The 17,624-nt window shown below is 40.4% G+C and overlaps 1 protein-coding gene across 19 annotated transcripts in view; it reads right to left on the reverse strand.

Annotated features, from left to right (window-relative positions):
• Positions 1-17,624, reverse strand: part of LOC148872206 (uncharacterized) — a 64,634-nt gene that overhangs the window by 17,781 nt on the left and 29,229 nt on the right. For 6 of the 19 annotated variants that reach the window (XM_088967195.1, XM_088967202.1, XM_088967209.1 and 3 more), the window contains 2 exons: positions 12,718-12,811; positions 12,297-12,617 (listed from right to left, as the gene is read on the reverse strand). The exons of 2 other annotated variants lie outside the window; for them this stretch is intronic. In XM_088967195.1, coding sequence (XP_088823321.1) covers positions 12,485-12,617; positions 12,718-12,811 — 227 coding nt within the window. In that variant the 3' untranslated portion in view covers positions 12,297-12,484. Of the gene's footprint in view, positions 1-12,296; positions 12,618-12,717; positions 12,840-17,624 lie in introns of those variants that run through there. 11 more of the 19 variants (XM_088967200.1, XM_088967214.1, XM_088967213.1 and 8 more) reach the window with 6 other exon arrangements.

A 17,624-nucleotide genomic window follows, 5' to 3' on the forward strand; every position in this document is an offset into this window, starting at 1 on the left:
CATAACTGTCTAACAACTACCACTTGCACTTAGGTCCAGTCGAGTACAAGCCGGAGTCTCATACTTTCCACATGTTTCTCAAACACTTTCTGTGTCAGTGGCTTAGTTAATGGGTTTGCTACATTTTCTACTAATGCTACCTTCTAAATCAGGACGTCTCCTCTTCCAACTATCTCCCGCAATACATTATACTTCCTCTCAATGTACTTCGACTTCGAGTGGGCTCGTGACTCCTTAGCCTGAGCAATGGCTCTAGTGTTGTCACACAACAATGGAATGGGTGATGTGCTGGATGGAACTATTCCTAATTCCTGAATGAACTTCATCCAAGCGGCTTCCTTGGCAACTTCACTTGCGGCAATGTATTCGTCTTGGTTGTGGAATCTGCAGTGGACCCCCACGATCCTATCGTGAAGATATAACCAGATTTAGACTTTCTATCATCTGGATTTGATTGGAAGTCGGCATCAATATACCCCTGGATTTGTAGTGAACTACCATCGAATACCAGACAAAACTCTTTTGTCCTTCGAAGGTATTTTAGTATGTTTTTCACAGCGGTCCAATGCTCTTGCCCTGGGTTAGATTGGTATCTGCTTACCACACTCACTGCTTGAGAAATGTCAGGACAAGCGCACAACATGGCATACATGATGCTCCCTACGAATGAGGCATAGGGAATCTCTTTCATGACCTCAATCTCTTCGGGAGTCTTGGGAGACATACCCTTGGAGATAGTGACTCCATGCCTAAATGGAACATCTCCTTTCTTGGAGTTCTTCATACTATATCTCTTGACTATCTTGTCGATGTAAGCAAACTAGGATAATCCTATTATCCTCTTCGATCTATCTCTATAGAGTCGAAGACCCAATATGTACGAGGCTTCTCCAATATCTTTCATGGAGAATTCCTGTGAAAGCCACACTTTCACCGTAGTTAACATTCCTACATCATTCCCAATGAGTAGAATGTCATCTACATACAGAACCAAGAATGTAACCTTATCCCCACTGGTCTTCCTATAAACACAAGGTTCATCCGGATTTTGCTCAAAGTCAAACTGTTTGACAGTAGAGTCAAACCGAATGTTCCAACTCCTAGAAGATTGCTTAAGTCTATATATGGATCGGTTGAGTTTACATACTATGTGTTCCTGACCTGCAGCTATGATACCTTGCGGTTGCTGCATATAGATATCTCCAGTAAAATTTTCATTCAGGAATGCGCTTTCACATCCATTTGCCAAATCTCGTAGTCATGGTACGCTGCTACAATTACCAGGATCCTAATGGATTTAAGCGTGGCCACGGGCGAAAAGGTTTCCTCATAACTGATTCCCTTTTTTCTGAGTGTACCCTTTCGCCACAGGACGAGCCTTGTAGGTCTCAACTTTACCGACGGGGCCCTTCTTCCTCTTATAGATCCATTTGCAACAAATTGCCTTTACCCCAGGGGGTGGATCTACTAGAGTCCAGACTCCATTAGTCTACATTAAGTCCATCTCAACTCACATGACATCTACCCACTTCAAAGAATCTATGTCCAACATAGCTTCCGAATAAGTCACGCCTCACTAGTCGTGGCTTCCACCAAGTAACTTTCTTGGTCAAAGTCGTAACGAACTAGAGGCCTGGAAACCCGGGTAGATCTTCTAGGTTGGTAATTTTCTAGAGCTGGTGGGACATCTCCCACTACCCCTGGGCTGTCCTCATCAAGAACAACTTCCTGATGATGATTATTCATAATGTAATTTTCTTCTAGGAAGTGGGCATTTCGACTGCAAAACACCTTTTGCTCTTTTGGATCATAGAATAAGTAACCTATAGAGCCTTTGGGGTAACCTACAAATAGGCAACGGCTGGTCTTGGATTCCAATTTGTCAGCACTAGTTCTTTTGACATGTGTCGGACAACCCTAAATTTTCAAATGTCTCACACTTGGTTTCTTACCAGCCCATAGCTCATATGGAGTTTTTGGAACGGATTTGGTTGGAACCTAGTTCAGCACGTAAATCGCAGTCTCTAATGCGAAACCCCAAAAGGGCGTGGGTAACTCTGAGTGGATGAGAAGTGATCGAACCATATCTAATAGAGTCCGATTTCTCTTTTCTGACACACCGTTTAATTGTGGTGTAACAGAAGGAGTTAGTTGTGATACAATCCCATTGTCCTTTAAGTAGTCCCTGAATTCGTCAGAGAAATACTCGCCACATCGATCTGATCAAAGGGTCTTAATTTCTCTCCCTAACTGTTTCTCGACTTTTTATCTGAACTCCTTGAACTTTTCAAAAGATTCAAACTTATGTCTCATTAGGTACACGTAACCATACCATGAGTAATCATCAATAAATGTTATGAAATAAACGTGTTGGTTATGTGTCCTAACATTCAGAGGGCCACATACATCAATATGTATCAGGTCAAATGTGCCTATAGATCTTTCAGGCTTACTGGTAAATGGTCGCTTCTTCATCTTACCCTGAAAGCAAAGTTCACAAGTTGGAAATCTTTTACAGTTATAAAATCCAAATGACCATCCTTTACCAACCTTGTAATACGATCTATACTAATATGGCCAAGTCGGTAATGCTACAAGCATGTGGGATTAACTGTATCACGAATCCTCTTCTTGGGGATTATTTCTGACGTAGTTTCGGTAATGTTTGTTTCCAGAGAAGAATGGAGAACATAGAGACCGTTTTCAAATTCTCCATATGCGAGGAATTTGTTATTCCGTTTAATAGTAATCACATTACTAAATAAGATAGAATAACCATCTATGCACAATTTTGAGACAGAAATCAAATTTCTTCTTAAATTAGGTACGAAAATACAACATTTAAGTACAATTGTTCCTTCTCTAAAAACTAGTTCTACAAATCCTATGGTTGTAGCTACAACTGTTGCAGAAGTCCCCAAGTAGAGCGTCACTTCTCCGTCCCTCAATCTTCTGCTTATCTTGAACCCCTGCATTGAGTTACATGAGTAGAAGTTCAGGACTGTTATTAGTCTTGAACCCCTAATGGATCTCAGGATCAAAGATAAGAAGAAAAGAAAGAAGAGAGAAGAGGAAGAGGGAGGAGAAGCAGTAGAACACAAGGGTTGAAAGGAGGAGCAGAAGCTTAATGTTCTGCCGCTGCCACTTTAATTAATATTTATAAGTTATGCTCATTACATGGAAAGGACAGATCTGCCCTTAGCCTTTACATAACAAATAGAGTAGAACAAAGACTGAAATAAATAACAACTGAAACAACTAAATGACCAATAGCTAACCCTAGGCAGACTAGAACATCTTCTACCCTACGAACACAGTGGGACCGTAGTTGTGGGGCCCACATCAGTGTTCTCTACACTCCCCATCAAGTTGGGAATAAATGTTTATCATTCCCAACTTGGATAGATCTGCCTCTAGCTTCTTCTGTGATACAGCTTTAGTGAGGATATTTGCCAGTTGCATATTGGAGGTGATGTATGGGAGACATACTTCTTGTGATGAGACCCTCTCTCGTACAAAGTGTCGATCAACTTCAATATGTTTAGTCTTGTCATGCTGCATTGGGTTGTGTGCTATATTAATAGCCGCTTAATTATCACAATACAGCATCAGAGGCTTCTCATACTCAATACCCAACTCCTCAAGTAGTGATCTCAGCCAAAGAATTTCAGCCACTCCATTAGCCATTGACCTGTACTCAGCTTCAGCACTGGATCGAGAGACAACACTCTATTTCTTACTCCGCCAAGAAACCAGGTTACCTCCCACAAGAGCACAATATCCAAAAGTAGACCTTCTGTCATCAACACTCCCAGTCCAATCGGCATTCGTATAGACTTCCACCTTCATGTGGTCATTGTTCTTGAACAGTATACCTCTACCCGGGCATCTCTTCAAGTATGCTAGTATTCTTTCTGCTGCTAGAAGGTGCGTGGTTCTAGGAGAATGCATGTACTAACTGATAACACTAACGGCATAACTGATGCCTGATCAGGTAAGGCATAGATATAGGAGCTTTCCCACTAACCGCTAGAACATAACTTTGTCTTCAAACAGCTCCCCACTCTCTGCACTAATCCTGTGGTTCTGTTCAATGGGTGTATCTGCAGGTTTGACACCTAGCTTTCCAGTTTCAGTCAAGAGATCTAACACATTTCCTCTGAGAGACAAAGATCCCCTGCTTAGATCTAGCAACCTCAATACCCAAAAAATACCGTAGTGTACCCACCCAGATCTTTCACCTCAAACTCTTGATGAATGAGCTGTTTGAGGGACTCAATCTCATGGTTGTCATTTCCTGTGACCACAATATCATCAACATAAACTGCAAGTAGTGTCAGTGACGACTCCACCCTCTTGATGAACAGTGTATGATCTGACTGGGCCTGTACATAACTGAACTTCCCAAGGGCTAGTCTGAATCTGTCGAACCAAGCTCTAGGTGACTGCTTCAAACCATACAATGCCTTATTGAGCCGACAAACCTTCTTACCTGCCTTTGTATCATAGAATCCAGGAGGCAACTGCATGTAGACCTCTTCCTGCAAGTCCCCATTCAGGAAAGCATTCTTAACATCCATTTGGTACAAAGGCCAAGTGTAGTTTGCTGCAAGAGATAATAGAACCCGAATGGTGGTCATCTTGGCTACTGGAGCAAATGCCTCCAAGTAGTCTATACCATAAGTCTGAGTGAACCCTTTTGCAACTAGCCAAGCTTTGTACCTCTCAATGGAACCATCCGCATTATGCTTCACAGTAAATACCCACCTGCATCCAACTGGTTTCTTTCCTTTGGGCAAGTCAACTAGCTCCCAGGTATTATTTTTCAACAGGGCATCCATTTCAACTTGCATTGCACCTCTCCACTCCGGGACTGATAGGGCTTCTTGCACTGTTCTTGGAATAGGGACATCAGCAACAGAGGTGAGATAGGACCTGTAGGAGGGAGATAGGCGATCATAGGACAAAAACTGGGAGATGCAGTGGGCTGTAGATGTGGTGCAATGCCGTTTTCCTTTACGGAGGGCAATGGGAAGGTCAAGGTCATTTGCAAAGGGTGAGGTAGCAACAATGGAAGGAGTCTCTGTGGGCCCTGGGACTGTAATATCTGGACTTGGAGCCACAGAAGAGATTGTAGTTGGCTGGGACTGCTGATGACTAGGATCAATCTACATGCATCGCCTATGATAGACTCTCAACTCCCGATCCCTTTGACCACCCTCGCTACTACAGCCCTCATCATCAACTGGAATAGGTAAGGGAACAGCCCCAAATGTATTAACCCTGTCCACGGATACAAACTTCTTCCCAGAGACAGGATCATAACAACAATAACCCTTTTGAGTTTGTGTATAACCAAAAAAGATGCATTTGGAGGCCTTGGGTTGAAACTTGGAGTGATTGGGACCAAGAAGCTGAACAAAACAGGTACAACAAAATGTCTTGAGGGGAATAGTGAACAACTCCTCATTGGGGTATAGAAGGGAAAAAGGAGGTTTCATATCAAGTACCCGAGAAGGAATCCGATTAATAAGATATACCGCCATAAGGATAGCATCACCCCAGAAGCGAATAGGGACATTGGAGGTAAACATAATACTTCTAGCCACCTCCAAGATGTGCCTATTCTTCCTCTCGGCAACCCCATTCTGCTGAGGTGTATGAGGACACGTGCTCTGGTGGATAACCCCATGATTAAGGAGGTATGATGCCAATGGCTTAGCAAAGTATTCCTTTGCATTATCAGATCTAAGCACTTTTATCCTGGCATCAAACTGTGTTAGGATCATTTGGTGGAAGTTTTGGGTCAGGACAGGCACCTCATCTCGTGATCGCATAAGATAAACCCACGAAAACCGGGTGTGGTCATCAACAAATAGCAAAAAATACCTGTACCCCCCCATAGAAGGAATGTGATATGGCCCCCAAACATCAGTATGCACAATATCAAAAAAACTATTACTCCTTTTATTACTCAATGAATAAGAGTTTCTACAATGTTTAGCCAATTCACAACTTTCACACTTCAACTGAGATGACTCAACAGACTCAAACAAAGTAGGAAACAGACTCTTCAAGGACCGAAAAGATAAATTGACCCAATCGGTTATGCCACAACATAACCGGACTCACAACTTGAGAAACAAATAACTTTTTATCCACTGACTCTTCCCGACGAGAACTCTCCCCGAGCAGATAGATCCCATTCGTCTCACAGCCAGTCCCAATCACCTTCTTCGTCTCCATGTCCTGAAAAACACATCGGTCAGGAAAAAAAGTTACTGAGCAATTCAAATGTTTGGTAATACTACTGACGGAAAGGAGGTTAGTATCCAGTTTAGGAACATGCAAGACAGAGGACTAGGATACAAGGATATAGTATCTGACAGTTTGATGTCACCCTTGCCAGAAATAGGGACAAGAGAGCCATCAGCTATAGATACTTTATCCCTACCAGAAGATAAGTGATAAGTAGTAAACAAAGAGGGCAAGCTAGTCATATGGTCGGATGCACCTGAATCTATTACCCAACACGGTTCAGTAGTACCTGGAGCGGAGGCATGGTAGGCTGAGGCTCGAGTACTTGAGTGTGCAAAGGCCGATGTAGTCGGAGCTAATGATGAATGCGGTAACTGAGTTGAACTGCCAACTTCCTTCTCCAATTATATTAGAGCAGCCCGAACTGCGGCTAAGGTCTCTAATGGTGTGCCTCTCGTGCCAGATGAGGATGCTGAATCAGTAGTCGTAGCCACATGAGCATTACTCCTTTTATTTCTCAACTTTGCCGGAACCAAATGTGGATGCAGCTTCCAACATGTTTCTTTTGTGTGTTTAGGTTTCTTGCAATGCTCACACACCACATCCCTTTTATCTTACTTCTTTCTGTCCCTCTCTGAATCACCCTTTGTTTTGGGTTTGACAGCTACCAAGGCAGGTGTAAGCGGCTGAGGTTGCATCATGACTTTCCTCCTGGTCTCTTCACTATGCACTAAGGAGTATGCCTGAGAGAGGGTCACACTATCTCTGGTCAAGATCTGCTGCCTCACAATACCATATTCTGAATTCAGTCCTGCTAGGAACTCAAACACTCTGTTTGTCTCGATGTGCTTTCTATGTATTTGAGCATCTTTGGGACTCTCCCACTCAAGAGTCTCTAAGTGATCAATCTCATGCCACAGGGACGGTAAGTTAGAGAAATAGACCAACACCGGTTTCTCTCCTTGTTTAAGGGCATTCACCTCACATTTCAACTCATATGCTCTGGCAACATTAAGGGGTTGGGAGTAAGTCTCTTTCATCACATTCCATATCTCCTTGGTTGTCTTTGCCCATAAGTAATTTCGGCTGATATGGGGCTGCATTGAATTACAGAGCCATGTCATAACCAAGTAGTTTTCTTGGACCCACTTGGTATACATAGAGTCTCCCTTGGAAGGTTCTGTCACATCTCCCAAGACATACCCTACTTTGCCCATTTCCCCAATAGCCATCATGGCTGATTGGGCCCATTCCAAATAGTTTGATCCATCAAACTTTACGGTTGTAATCTAAAAACCTGTCTCAGAACCACCACCATAACTGCTGTTCCCAAAACCGCCTTCTGCCTAATTCTTAAACTCCATTTCAGTCAAGAACCAGAAGTATCAAAGATTATGGTTACTACAATCAAAACCAGCACTAGGACACACAACAACAGTCACAAAATCAGTGTAGAACCAATCTGTACTCACGAATAAGATCACAATGTTCGGCCTAATACTAGGGTTTGCCGTAGGGATAGGACAAAACCCTAGAGAAACCCTAGAGAATAGAGAGATAAAACCCTAGAGTAGTTCGGCCACCCTTGCTGGATAGGTCCAACCTATCTTTTCTGATGTTACTTCTCTCAGAAAGTAAAAAACTTACAGTAGAATGCAGTTCGCTGCCTACCAAGGTTACCCGAACCCTAGCCTTCTCTGATTCTTCCTGATCACCAACTTGCTACAACTGTGACACTTCTTCAAACAGCTTCTAATCCTCTGGAGATCTCCAAGAACCAGTCAACGAACTCTACTTTCTCATCTTCCAGCCTTAGATTGTTCTCATGTGGTTGGCTGGGCTAGACTCACATGAGAGAACTTGGCTCTGATACCAAGTAGAAGTTCAGGACTGTTATCAGTCTTGAACCCTAATGGATCTCAGGATCGAAGATAAGAAGAAAAGAAAGAAGAGAGAAGAGGAAGAGGGAGGAGAAGCAGTAGAACACAAGGGTTGAAAGGAGGAGCAGAAGCTTAATGTTCTGTCGCCGCCACTTTAATTAATATTTATAGGTTATGCTCATTACATGGAAAGGATAGATCTGCCCTTAGTCTTTACATAACAAATAGAGTAGAACAAAGACTAAAATAAATAACAACTGAAACAACTAAATGACCAATAGCTAACCCTAGGCAGACTAGAACATATTCTACCCTACGAACACAGTGGGACCGTAGCTGTGGGGCCCACATCAGTGTTCTCTACAACATGCATGAGTTGAAGCCCCGGAGTCAATACACCAGGAAGCAGGAGTGACCAACAAATTGGTCTCTATGGTAAAAGATTCGAAATTACCTTGCTTCTTAGTCTCCAGATATTGAGGACAATTCCTCTTCCAGTGGTCGGTCTATTTGCAAAAGTGACAGGCATCCGATGCCTTATCTTTCTTCTGCTTTTTAGTTTTGCTACCCTTCTTTTGAGCCTTCCTTTTAGCCTTCCACTTTTCTTGCCAAATTTGCCACCTTCAACAAGCATGGAAAAAAATTCTTGAAGGCTAACATTTAGCTTATTCATGTTATAATTCATGATAAACTGATTGAATGACAGAGGTAAGGAATTGAGGACAGCATCAATTTTGGTGTCATGATGTAGCCCAGACCTGAGAGCCTCCAGTTCATTAATATAACCCATCATCTTTAGACAATGGTCATGAATCTGTTGGTTCTCGGTCATCTGCGCGGTCATAAACAATTTTAAGACCTTTTGTCGAGTAGAACGATTCTGCTCTTCATACATAGTCTTCGGACTATCCAATATATCTTTGGACACTTCGATCTTATCGAATTGTCGCTGTATCGATTTGTCCAAAGAGGCTATAATATAACACTGGGCAAGAGAGTTTTTCTCTTCCCATTCTTGATACTTTCCTCTTCGGGCCTTAGAAGCCCTGTCACCCGGACGATCCGGAGCAGGGTTCTTATCAATTTTGTCCAATTTCTCAGACGTTAGAACCAGCATAAGGTTTCGGAACCAACCAGCATAATTAGGGCCCTTGAGTTTGTTATCATCCAACAATTTGGTGAAGTTTTCGTTTGCCACTTCTGGTAAAGGCAAGGCAGATTTGTAAGTCCACTTGAAGCTGATTCACAACTAAATGCAGAACAATTGCAACTAAAATACCTCAAGTAAGGTAATAATGAAAAGTCAATCAAAGAATGACTAAGAAATCTAATCAACCAGACAAAACTACTAGAGGGTGGTTAGAGAACTTATAATAGATTCTTGCAAATGGAAAAAAAGATGTTCTATTTGTTTGAATATGACCATGGATATATAATATCTAAAAGCACCTTTAACAATGTCGTGGATCTGAGCTACTTATGAAAAGTTAAAGAACTTCTAAGACTATAGAAAAATCAAATGGATTCCAAGATTTTCCAATACCTGACAGGCATGGTAAAAAGGGTTCAAAGGGAGTGAAGTTCTGATTATCCAGGTTAGGGGTTTCTTTTGTACATCTTGCATGCCTCTTGTGGGATTGGCTGCCAGACTCACTTCTCTTTATATGTTCGTTTTTTTTCCTTGGATGTCTATCCTGGTTTTTTTATTTTAACCAAAGAATTTTTTTACCTTATTACAATTTTCTCTGTTGATGAAAAAAAATCAAGTAGCATGGACAAAAGTGAGTTTGGTGATAATTAAATATATTCTCAAAAATCAAGTTGAGATGCAACATCAATCGAAACAGGATGCCCTAGATCAAGAAGAAGAGAAAAATTTGCATTTCTGTCAAGAAAATAGAATAAAATAGGATGAACTAAATAAAAGCTATATTGAAGTATAAACATTAGAGAGGAGGTAGAAGGATGTGTCAAAATCTTGGAGTGTTCAGTAAACCAGTGGCTAATATGTCAGAATCTGAGAGGAAGCCCAAGATCTAATAGTTTTTGGACCTGTTTTCAACAAATTCTCAAAAAATTAGCCACTTGGAAGAGAAATTATATTTTACTAGGAAACAGAATCACTAATAAATTCAATTTTAGCTAATTTCCCCATGTATTAATTCTCAATCTTTAAAATTCCTCTAATGGTGGCAAGAAGACTTGAAAAGGTAATGAGGAATTTCATAAGGGAACCAGGGGAGTCACTTGATCAAATGAGAGTTTCGTAAAAGGAGGATTAGGGGTGCTCACGGTTCGGTTAACTGAACCGTGAGGCTTTTCTTGGACCGAACCGGTACTACCGGTTTTTGGAAAACTAGTAACCGAAACCAAACCTAAACCAGTCGGTTAACCGGTTGACCGGTTCGATTCGTCGGTTTTTCTATTTTTTAATTTTTATAATATATATTATAAAAATAAATATAAATATATAATAAAAAATTATAAGTATATATAAAATATTATATTTTAATTAATAAATAATATATCATATTATGAAAATATATATTTATATATAATGCATATTTATTAATTTATAATATATAAAAAATATTAAAATATATATAATATATAATACACATAAATATATATAAATATATAGAAATATATGCAAACCGATCGGTTCAATTAACTGCCGGTTTTCTATATTGGTTAACCGAAAACAAACCAGTACCTTCGGTTTTTTAAAAACACCAAACCGAAACCGAACCGATCAGTTTGGTTAACCAATTTTTCGGTTCGGTTTCAATCAGTTTTTTCAGTCGATTCGGTTTTTCAGTTTTTTTGCTCACCCCTAAGGAGGATGTAGGATAGGGATTAGGAAACCTAGTAAATAGAAACTCTACTCTTCTTGGGAATTGGTTATGGAGATTTACAATGGATACAGATAAGCTATTGCATAATATGGTAAGTAGCATTTGTAAAGTATTCGTTAATGGATGGGATGCAGGGTTATTATGTTGAGCATCTTTGTCATCATCACCTTGGAAAGCCATATCCAGCCTATTTCCTCTATTTTTGCAACTTGTTAGGTATGTCTTTTCTAGAAACAAGACTAGATTCTGGAAAGATATGGCGGAGGGATACAGCCTCGAAATATTTCTTTCCAGCCCTATTTTCAATATTCATCTATAGAGTTAAAACCTATTACTCTCTTTGTCTCCTCATATAACAGGCTCCCTTGGAATTTTGGCTTTAGGAAAGGGCTTAGAGACTTAGAAACCTCGCAGGTGCTGAACTTGTTATAAAGTCTTCTTCTTATTTATCCAAAGCCTTATCATCGTTCCCTAATCCAATACAAGTTTTTCTGAGGTATCCTATTCAAAGACTAATGTGTGACATACAGTTTATAATAATCAAAAAATGAAAATAAAAATAGAAAAGTGTGTTTTTAATATCAAAAGAAGCAACTCTTGTGAATCTTCTACTCATCAAACAACCTTTTGAATTCAACTAGATATTTGATCCTAAAGCCAATGCCTAACATAAGCACACATGAACCTTTTTTTTTTGAAAATAAATAAAAAGAAATTTCATCAATCTTAAACAAAAGTTACAAATAAGAAGAGGTGAAAAGTAATCACTCAACAAAAGAAAATACAAGAAAAACAAGAATTACATCAAGAACTTTAACCTGAATCCAAACAATCCCAAAAGACAGCACCTAAAGACTCTAATAATCCCAGAAAATTCAGAAGGATTAAACTAAAATCCAATCCAAAATTATTCTCCCTATAGTTGAGCACAACTCCTTAAATTTTGCCTTGCCTTGGAAGAGCCTTCTGTTTCTCTCCTTCCAAATCTCCCAACAAAATGCAAAAGGAGAAACAGACCAAGCTATTTTTGCCCTTTTGATCCCATTTAGAACTGGCCAGCATTCAAAAGTGTCCTTTGGACAGCTAGGAATTCCTCTAACCAAAACAAAAAGGCCTCACTACATGAATCTATGCTACCCAGATGCAGCAAGCACATGGCTGCACATGGTTTGAGAAATGAAATTAACAATAAAAATTTAAGTATCTGACATAATACAATATCCTTGTACAGGTATCCAATTATCAGAACATGAAACAAATGTTCAAAACAGGATTTTAGTATGCTAGGAAAAAACACACATACCAAATAGGAAGCAAGGACCATTTTATCTCCGATTGCTAGAAATTTTTGCTGAGTGAACCACCAGTTACTTCATTCCCCTTGATGTATGAGAATAGACTCATTCCTCGGTTAAAATGATATTAAACAATGAGAACCAAGTTGCAACAAAGAATTGATTTTGAAAAAAGTTGTACACGGTAATGCGTAGATTAGCAGGTGTCAGAAGAATGATCTGCAATGCATGTAATTACTGAGTCACGGCATAGTCGCCAATATTCACTACAGGTGAAAGACAACCACGGCATTGTCAAAGGGAGAGAAGTCCCTAAAGAAGAAGAGATTCTGTAACAGAAGTTCACAGATTTAACCTTACGATCATATTTGAAAGGGAGACAGAGTAATCTGGAAAATGTACAAACGATTGGAATGATGACAAACTCACCTTCTTCCAATGAGAAGTCCATAGGCAGATGAAGCAACAGAAGACAAAGAAATCCCACAGAACACAGCCCTATAGTGTGGTAAAATGATTTCTCCTGGCACAAATTTCCCCTCTAGTTAGAACTGTATAAAAAAAGTAGACCAAAACATGAAAATGTTACATAATGACAAAGACATTCTACTCCAATCATAAAAGAAATAAGGGAACAAAATTACTAACTTATCATATTCTGCAGGCTACTAAAGCATCGGTTAAAGAAGGTTTACAAGAACCTAAGGTAATCAAGAAAGGCACATCTAACCTAACGTATGACAACCTGAATTAAATTGTTAAATGTTTTAGCCAAAACTAGGATTCCATTTGTTAAAATACAGTTCGTTCCAGGGTTATTTTAGTCTTTTCCCCTCTTTTAACTCTGTTTGTCTCTGTTCATAAGTCAATATATACAGGAGTAATACTGTTGTAAGCTGAAATGTTGTAGCCGAAGTAGTAGAAGAGAGGAGGAGACCAAGAGGTGCTGAGAATGTCGAACTACATAACCCAATCGACAGTACAATCATTTATATTAGATTACAATACAATGTTACAGGAAATGTCTGGAATGCCCCTGATTAGTGATGGGACACCCAGACTACTTAAAACACCAAATAAACTTAGGCCCATTAACAAATTAAACACAAATACAAACTAATAAGAACACTTATCATCCGAACCATCAATACATAAAACCCTTCAACCTAACACTCCCCCTCAAGCTAAGAATGGATGTCAATCATGTTTAGCTTGCCAAGAAAGTCCACGAATTTTGCTGCAGCCAACCCTTTAGTCAGTACATCTGCAATTTGCATCTCAGATGGAGTATAAGGAATGCAGAGTTCTCCCGAGACTATTCTCTCTCTAACAAAATGTAGATCGATCTCAATATGTTTTGTCCTGTCATGTTGCACAAAGTTATTTGCAATGTTGATGGCAGCCTTGTTGTCACAATACAGTCTGAGAGGGCCCTCAGCTTTAATGCCAAGCTCATTAAGAAGAGCCCTGAGCCATAGGAGTTCAGCAACCCCGTGAGCCATAGCTCGATATTCAGCTTCGTCACTTGATCTAGCAACTACATTCTGCTTCTTACTGCGCCATGTAACCAGGTTCCCTCCCACAAATGTACAATATCCTGAAGTTGATTTTCTGTCCCCAACAAAACCGGCCCAATCTGCATCAATATAAGCTTCAATTTCAATTTTATTGTTTTTTCTTATTAGAATTCCTTTCCTAGGCAAGTCTTCAAGTACCTGAGAATCCTTTCAACTACTTTCATATGAGGGATCTTTGGAGAGTGCATGAACTAACTGACAACATGCACAGCATAAGAAATATCTGGTCGAGTGAGAGATAAATATATCAGCTTCCCTACCAATTTTTGGTATCTCTATCACAGTAGTCCTCCCCTACTGATTCTTGTAGGCCATGATTCTGTTCTATTGGAGTATCTACTGGTCTACACCCTATCATGCCTGTCTCCTCTAGGTGTCTCCTCTAGGAGGTCAAGAACATACTTCTGCTGACATATGTAGATCCCCTCTCTTGACCTAGCAACTTCAATCCCAAGAAAATATCTCAAGTGACCCAAGTCTTTGATCTCAAATTCAAAAGCCAAAAACTCCTTCAGTCTTTTGATCTCTTCCAAGTCATTCTCGATAAACACCATATCATCCACATAAACAATGAGTGTTGTAAGTTTGCTATCCTGTCTCCTCATGAACAAGGTATGGTTTGCACCACTCTGAGTGTCCCACTTTCTTCATGGCCCCACAAAGCCTCTCAAACCATGCACGAGGAGACTGCTTTAAACCATATAATGCTTTCCTCAGTTTACACACCTTTCTATCAAAGTCATAGCCTGGTGGAGGTTCCATAAATACCTCTTCATGAAGGTCACCATTTAGGAAGGCATTCTTCACATCCAGCTGATGAAGTTCCCATGAAAAATTTGTTGCCAATGACAATAGAACCCGAATTGTGTTGAGCTTTGCTACTGGGGCAAAGGTTTCTTTGTAGTCAATCCCTTCTTTATAAGTAAACCCATTTGCCACAAGCCTGGCCTTGTACCTCTCAGTGGACCCGTCCTCCCTGTGCTTTACAGTAAACACCCACTTGCACCCGATAGTGCTCTTCCCCTCTGAAAGATCCACTAATTCCCAAGTTCTTGCTTTCATTAGGGCTTTCATCTCTTCATTCATAGTTTCTTTCTACCTTGGATCAGACACGGCCTCTGAGTACCTAGAAGGAACATGTACAAAGGAAAGAGTAGACACAAAGGAGTGATAGGCTGGAGATAAATGTGAGTAAGAAACAAAATCAGCAATGGGATGCCGAGTGGTGCAAGAACAGATAGGCTTACGAAGAGCAATAGGAAGATCCAAATCAGAAGTATGTGTTTTGGAAATACCTTGGATTGCAGAGATAGATTGATCCGAGTCCAACTAGTTGCTATCATGAGTTTGAGGGCCCTTTTTCCTTCTGTTGTAGGTGATTCATATCTTTTTTTGTTCCCTACTGGAGCCTTCAGGGATATCTGCAGTATCAGGAGAGGTAACCGGCACAGTGGGAGCCTCACTAGGTTGACCCGGGATGCCACAACTAGGTTTAGAAAAAGAGGATGGAAGGCCCGAGGCAGATAGGGGAACAAAAAAGAAGGGAGAAAGAGAATCCTCTTCCATCCCACTAGTCTCCCCCTGAAGAGGATTCTGAGAAGACTGAAAATAGGGTTGAGACTCAAAAAAGACCACATCTCTAGTGACATAGTTTCTCTTGGAGACAGGATTATAACACTTGTAACCCTTTTGTGTAGGAAAATACCCCAAAAACATTTCTTTCGTAGCCCTAAGATCCAACTTGGTCTTCTTTGGATCCTTCACATGTATAAAACATATACAGCCAAAGACCCGTGGAGGAAGAGGAAAGTCTGGAAGAGTAGGACACAGAACAGAGAAAGGGGCTTTCATACCCAACACCTTAAATGGCATCCGATTTATCAGATATGATGCAATAAGTACAGCTTGAGACCAGTATTGCTTGGGAACCTTGTGCTGAAATAGTAAGGCTCGAGTTGTCTCCAATAGATGTCTATTCTTGCGCTCAGCAACCCCATTCTGCTGAGGGGTATTAGCACAGGATTATTGATGTAACATGTCAGCATCTTCCATGAATAAGTTCAAGGAATTTTCAAAATATTCAGCAACATTATCTGACCGGAATTGCTTAATCCTCTTATCAAATTGTGTTACAATCATTTTGCAAAATGCCATAGTTATCCGTGGCACTTCATCTCTTCCTTTTAACAGGTAGATCCATGTGCATCGAGAGTAGTGGTCAATAAAACTGATAAAGTAACGAAAGTCATCAATAGAAACAATAGGTGAAGGGCCCCAAACGTCAGAATGAACCAAATCAAAAGGAACTTGAATTTCATTACTGGAAACTGGATAAATAGTTTTACATTGTTTTGACATTTGACATACTTCACAGACTAAACTCTAACTTAAAATGCTCTTAAACAATTCGGGAAACAACATTTCTAAGGAAGAGAGAGGTAAATGACCTAGCCTAGCATGCCACAGATGCAACCTAGCTATTGATTCCACACTCTTCGGACTACTAGCAGCAGATGCTTGTAAGGCTGAACCGATGTCTGCATCAAAATAGTAGAGGCCTCCATATTCATGACCGCTCCCAATCGTTCTCCTCATCAATCTTTCCTGAAAGACACAATGAGTAGGAAAAAAGGTTATACTACAGTTCAAATTTTTGGTAAGTTTTGAAACAGACAAAAGATTTTAGGTGAGATTGGGAACATGTAGAACTGATTTAAGAGAGAGGTCCTTGCTTAGGTCAACCACCCATTTTCCAGAGATGGTGGAGAAAGACCCATCAGCAACTCTCATCTTATCTTGACCAGACAACAATTGATATGAAGAGAATAAGGACATACGTGTCATGTGGTCAGTTGCACCGGAATCAATAACCCAAGAAGTAGAGTCAATAGAACTAGTTGCACTAAAGGCAGAGACTATACCTGATCTGGCAAGAGAGGAGGAAGCAAAAGAATTACTCCTTAGTTGGGCTTCTCCTTAGTCGGGCTTCCCGACTAAGGACCTCTACTTCACTAGCAGTGAAGCCCAAGGCACCAGCTCCAGAGGAATCAGCAACCTGCCCCATGGGAGAAGAAGCCACTGTTGGTAAACTCTGTGAGTTGTCATCATTGTTACTAGTGACAAGGTTCCCACTGGCCGCATGACCCTTCTGTTGCTTCTTGTCCTTTCTCAATGCAGCTGGCTTTAGGTGAGGATACGAGACCCAACACTTTCCTTTTACATGTCTCTCACCCCCACAATGAGTGCACTTAAGATGCTTCTTGTCTGGATGTCTGTTTCCCTTAGTGGAAATCAGGGTTGAATGTTCACCAAATTGTTCAGCTAGTTGAATCTGAGAGTCAACTTGCATCTCCTTTCTCCTGACTTCTTCATTCCTTACCAAATAATAAACATGATATAACTCGGGCAATTCATCTCTTCCTAGAATTTGTGACCTTATGCCCTCATACACTGGGTCCAGGCCAGCCAAGAACTTAAAGGCTCTGCTCTCTTCAATTGCATAACCCAATTGACAGTACTATCATTTATATTAGATTACAGTACAATGTTACAGGAAATGTCTGGAATGCCCTTGATTAGTGATGGGACACCCAGAACACCAAATAAACTTAGGCCCATTAACACAGGCCCAGTACATAACAACTTAAACACAAATACAGGCTAATAAGAACACTTATCAGCCAAACCATCAATACATAAAACCCTTCAACCTAACAACTGTAATTCTACATGTCATTATGAATTAAACATACAAGGGTG

The sequence above is a fragment of the Nelumbo lutea genome, chromosome 2 (assembly GCF_056320005.1).
Source record: "Nelumbo lutea isolate HS-2025 chromosome 2, American lotus-T2T, whole genome shotgun sequence".
Lineage (NCBI taxonomy): Eukaryota > Viridiplantae > Streptophyta > Magnoliopsida > Proteales > Nelumbonaceae > Nelumbo > Nelumbo lutea.